Source organism: Fulmarus glacialis, unplaced genomic scaffold (assembly GCF_000690835.1).
Source record: "Fulmarus glacialis isolate BGI_N327 unplaced genomic scaffold, ASM69083v1 scaffold488, whole genome shotgun sequence".
Taxonomy (NCBI): Eukaryota; Metazoa; Chordata; class Aves; order Procellariiformes; family Procellariidae; genus Fulmarus; species Fulmarus glacialis.
In genome coordinates, this window is record NW_009226090.1 from 14,868 (window position 1) to 20,341 (window position 5,474).

Genomic DNA, 5,474 nt, shown 5'->3' on the forward strand with positions numbered 1-5,474 from the left:
GAGATTTGCATATCTGCTTCTTTTGTTGCAATCCCTTTCACGGGCATGTGGGCCCAAGGCATTGGAATCTAATTTACAGGTCCGTACTGCAGTCCTTCACCAACTGCGCCCGATACATCGGCTCCCAGAACAGCTGTGATGCTGCTACCGAAAGCACAGATTAGCTAGCAGGCGCCAGCACTGAGAGGAGCACTGAACACTGTACTTTTCTGTAGCAGTTGAGTGCTGTGGTCCTTACCCATCACGTAATTCAGAGAAACCAGCATGGGATTCCCCATGAAGACACGCACGATGGCCCCATGCCTGGGGAGAGAGTGACAGCTGAAGCCGTACTGCTTCACACCAGAGCTGACAGAGTGGCATGGGAGCAAAACAAATGTGACATGAGAGTCAGGACCTACATGTGCAGGTTGTTTGTAATTTTATAACTTTGCTTTTGGTACTTCTCTTCATTCTCAGCTTATTAACGCACAATGGACTAAGAGCCATTCTGCACTGGAACATTGCTTTTGCTTTTTTCTACTTTCTCCTTTCAGACAAGGAAGAGAATGTTATTTACAGAAGTTACTGAACTACTTTCTGCAGATTGTATTTGCCTTTATTTGCCCTTAATAATTTGCATGAACAAATTATTTTTACTTTCTTGCTCTTTTTTTTTTTCCTTTTTTTAGGTTTCCAAATGGCTGATCCTTTTCTGTATGATACTGGAAGAAGATCTCAATATGGGTGCCTTGGACATGAAGTACAAATTGAGCACATCAAGGCATATGTTTGTAGACCATCTTTTTTCACAGACAAAGCTGTGATTGTGATTCATGATATATTTGGATGGCTGTTCCCAGACATTAGATACATAGTCGATTTGATTGCAGGTCATGGATACATGTAAGCAACTGTCTTTCCCATCTTCCTCTTAAATGCACTGATAGATCACCAGGCCCAAAGCTAAGCATGGCATATGATGTTTCCCATACACATAGGGCAACCATACCATTTCAGTCTGAGCGAATAAATACACAAAGGGACAAAATGTTCCCATGAGGCCACCAAAGCTACTAAAATTGACCCATCAGAAATGGCTACCTGAGCACAAATTCACAAGCAGAGCCATGAAGTGCCAATGTTTGTGCTTATGTGGCAGTGTGGGTGATTAAAAGATAAACGTTGGTATCTATCTTTAAGTTGTATAAACTTTTCAGAACCAAACCTTTTAGCTTTTACTAGCAAAGAGATATATATGTGTTTATATAGAATCAGGAGGGTTGCTTAATCCCTTTACTTTTGTATTAAGTATGTCTAAGGAAATAATGAGAGGTTATTTGTGTTTTTTTTTTTTCCATAGAAAGACACATACTTTTAGCTCTGCTGATTGCCAGAACAGGATGAGTAGAATATGATTCAGATACTAACCATGTAGATGTGTACTCTGGAGTAGAAAAGACATTAGGAGACATTTAGACATCCACAGATTCTCCCCACCTGGACGTGAAAGTTGACTTGATTCCATGTCTCACACAGAACCATCTGCCCAGACTTCTTCAAGGGGACAGACCCCTGGAAAACTACTGATCACTGGGCTGACTTTGCTGACTGGATGAAAGATCATGATCCTACGAAAGTAGACAAGTAAGATACATATTTGTACTTGAACTTTAAAAAGCATCCAGCAAATTAGGGGAATTTGTATGAAATGTTAAAAGTGGCACCTCACAGCGGGGCAAGTTGGCTGCACGCACTCAAGTGCTTATTCTGGGTGGTTCTTCTGTGGTTCTGGGCACTGCCTTGGCTGGGATTTGGAAAGGATCATCTGCTCCATCCATCACTTTGCTTATTGTCCCCATCTTGTTTTCCTGGGCCCTTTTCGAACTATGTTATACTGGCCACACAGGCTCATAGCCAGTGTGTCGCAGGCTATGAAATACCCAGCACTCTCACCCACAAGTGCCGATTCTGCCTCCAGTTCCTCAAGATAAGGAGGAAAACTCTTCCACAACTGCTCATGTTATCTGCTAGTTGTCACTTGCCCATCTTGCTTTCTGCCTTGTAGATAATGATAGGTGCAGGAGCAGCACTAGATCAAAATTTGCAAGACTGCCCAAACCCCAAGATATATCTGGTCAACTATACTGTTTTTCTCTATGTGAAATAGAGGGCCACTACCTGTAGAGCCTAGCAGCGCCTGTAACAAGGCTTCCCTGAATTATGGGAGGCATTACTGTTTCTTCAGCACCTATCACCACAGCCTAAAACTTCGGAAGATAATAGTGAGGCAGTGACACCCTATTACTGAGCTATCATCCTGTAAGCCACAAGATTTCTTCTGACCCTTTCAAGAGGTCCCAGCAGTCACAGCCTAACTTCAACATCTCTCAGCAAAGCTTTTGACCATATAGTTGCAGAAGCTGTGACCGAATTTTTTGAAGACAAATGACTAACACCGGTAAAAAGTCCTACTCCACAGAGTGAGCAGATATGTGGGCACTGTCTTAAACATTAAGACCTCGAGGACATGCCTGTGCTGTCTTTTGAGGGTTCACTTGTAGCTGCCCTCAAGGTCAGATCCGTTGCTCTTTCAGAGCACAAGGAATCCAACACACCCATGACTGACTTAGTACCCTTACAAACAAACCGAATCTGAGAGAGGCCATCCATTCACAGCGCACTGCCCGGCTACAGGCCTAGGACATGATCTCCTTTTGTCACTCTCATACCTTTTTTTTTGTCAGCCTAACCAAACCTGTGATGACCACACTAACATACCTAATATTTGAAAGTATAGTTATCAGTATATGCAGTCTGCATTTAAAGTTCATTTAAAACTCTGTATATAATGAAAAAGATAAAACTATTGAGACCTGAGAAGTTAGCAATTAAAAAAAATTGACCTGCTCTGGCCTATATTAAAAACAATTTTCATATTTTTTGCGTTATACCTCATGCAATACCTGTTTTCTTAAAATTATAGTTACTGACAATTTAATTTTGAGTAATTGCTACTTTAGTATAGTATTATTGCATGTCAGCTTGGTAGGATATTTTAATATTAACTCATGCAACAGCAATGACATACTCAGGATAAATCTTTATCTAAATAGGTGGACTCTGTAGAGATAGCACAGTGAAGCTTATCTATTCCTACAATCCATAATGCAAGATGTTGTTCTACTTGCAGATATGTCTTGTCTTTAGTTGTCCTGTCCTAGACAAAGTGATTCAATTAAAAATTTGCTTATTTTGAAAACAAAGGAGCAGGTCACAATTCAGGTAAGTATTTAAGTACCTACACCTGTACTTCCCTAAACTAGGACCAGAGATGTTAACCCCCATGTAAGAATAGAACCCACTGCTCTGGGCTGAAATGTGTTTTTTAAGTATTCTCTGTTTTAAACAATTGGGGTTGCATGTATTTCTTAATTTACTTCTTATATTGTCAATTATTGATTCTGCAATAGATTCCTTAGTTTGCTTTTGTTTATATATCTTAGGGAAGCTGATGTTGTCTTGAAGTATCTAAAGGAACAATGCGGTGCAAAGAAGATTGGTATCGTTGGGTTTTCCTGGGGTGGAATGGCAGTACATCACTTGATGCTGAAAAATCCTCAATTAACCGCTGGGGTGTCCCTCTATGGTAGCGTAGAACACATGGAAACTTATATGGGCTCACACGACTATGCATAGTTTGTAAGTCTAGTTATTGCTTTGTAACAATTTCTGTAAATACTCAACTCAAAGGTGAGTTGCAGATTTCCATTATGACTATTTCAGCAATATGCTATATTGGTATCAAAATTTAAGAATTATGGAAACCAGAAAAAAACTGTTTCCTTTTGCTCAGAAATTTTCTAAGTGCTTGGAGAGTGGGGAAATATATTTTCCAAACGCTTTTTTCTCCATCGGAATAGAAACTGTCCTGATCTAAAAAAAGCATTTAATAAGTAAACCTAAATAGAAATTTTGTCTTTTAATTTGCCATTTATCTTGCAAGACTGTTAACCTCACTAACAGACTGTTTCTCAAATACGTTCTAGGAATAATTAGGGATTCCGAAGAAAGATACAATTTACTAAATCCCACATTTTTCATTTTTGGTGAGAAAGACCACACTATTTCTTACGATCAGGTAAGTTGTTCTGCTGGAAATTATTTTCCTTTTCCCATAGTTCTTTTATCCTACACAGAAATTCTAGCTTGTTAGAAACCATTTTTGGATATGAAAAACCAGACAGGCTGGATTGTTTTGCTTATATTTCAACTTCCCCCATGTCTTGCTTAGGTTATTCAAAGCTTCTTTTTTTGAGGTGAGAAATGCAGTAGACCAGTCATTGGTCTCTGAGTGGCTGGACAAGCAGAGCGTGAAACTGGGCAGGGAGATCCAACTGGTATCAGCCAAACATCTCAAAAATTTGGATACTAACTGCTATGGTTAAGACAACAGGTAGTTAAACCACCGAATTTGGACTTTGAATGGAAAAAAATAATTTCAGCCTAGTAGTTGAACTTTTTGATGATGTGGACCAATGACTAGTTGCTTTTGGTACAAGAAGACAAAATGAACTGTGTCAGAAGAGTGGGTGTGAATTTTAAGTACGACGATGACAACTTGTGGTCTCTGTTTTGACTCCTGGCTGCCATCTATATTCTGATATAACCCCTATTGTAAGCGTATCTGAGAGGTTGGATAAATATATGGGTAGGAAACTGGTGCCCTCTTCTGTGCGTAAATTCTTCCTCTTCAGTGACAAGGATAACATACCACCTCTAGCATACTTTGCTGTGTAGGAGTAGGGTCTAACTGGGGAACTGGCAGTGTGCTCTGGGAATGCAGAAGCCAATCAGTATTTACTTCCAACTGTGTTATTCAGCATGTTGACCTGTACCTCAGATATGTGTCTCCTCTGCACAGCAAAACAAATCCTTCACTCCCTGTCCCCTTTTTATGGTGAAAGTGTCTTTTTCCCAGGGGCACAATTTTCACAAATACATTTTTTCCATCATGCGTTACACATTGAAACCATACCTTTTTCTCCTTAAGCTTTCTCTCTGAGCTACCCATGCAGATCGTGTAAGAAAAATTCCTGTGTTAAAAAAAAAACATAAATCATCAAATACATTGCTTTCTGCATGGAACAATAAAGGGCTCTGAGGAAAAAAAAGTGAACGAACATGAAATAAATTACAGTACTGTCTCTAATCTGCACAATGGGTAGAATTAAGCTTGCAGGGGCAAAATAAGTGTTCATTCTCCTATTTTCTGACTTTTTAACGGAATTGAGCACAAAAATGCGTCTACACTCGTATACAGGTACATAATCATATCATTAGTACTCTGTGCGTAAGCACGTGCGTACTTATCATCAAAAGATTGTGCAGGAACAGTGTCTTTTTGTTATACAGTAAACTAAAAAAAAACCCTGTCTTTTCTTCACACTGTTACTAAGCCTATCAAAATATTTTGGACTGAGGGTCACTGAGGT

General features: G+C 39.5%; 1 protein-coding gene across 1 annotated transcript in view; it reads left to right on the forward strand.

The window, feature by feature from the left end:
* The first annotated feature begins 679 nt into the window (after positions 1-679).
* The window catches only part of LOC104080314 (carboxymethylenebutenolidase homolog), a 5,306-nt gene continuing 511 nt past the window's right edge, over positions 680-5,474 (forward strand). The window contains exons 1-4 of the mRNA XM_009582673.1: positions 680-885; positions 1,519-1,626; positions 3,486-3,628; positions 4,029-4,120. Of these exons, the coding sequence (XP_009580968.1) occupies positions 680-885; positions 1,519-1,626; positions 3,486-3,628; positions 4,029-4,120 (549 nt within the window). The remainder of the gene's footprint in view (positions 886-1,518; positions 1,627-3,485; positions 3,629-4,028; positions 4,121-5,474) is intronic.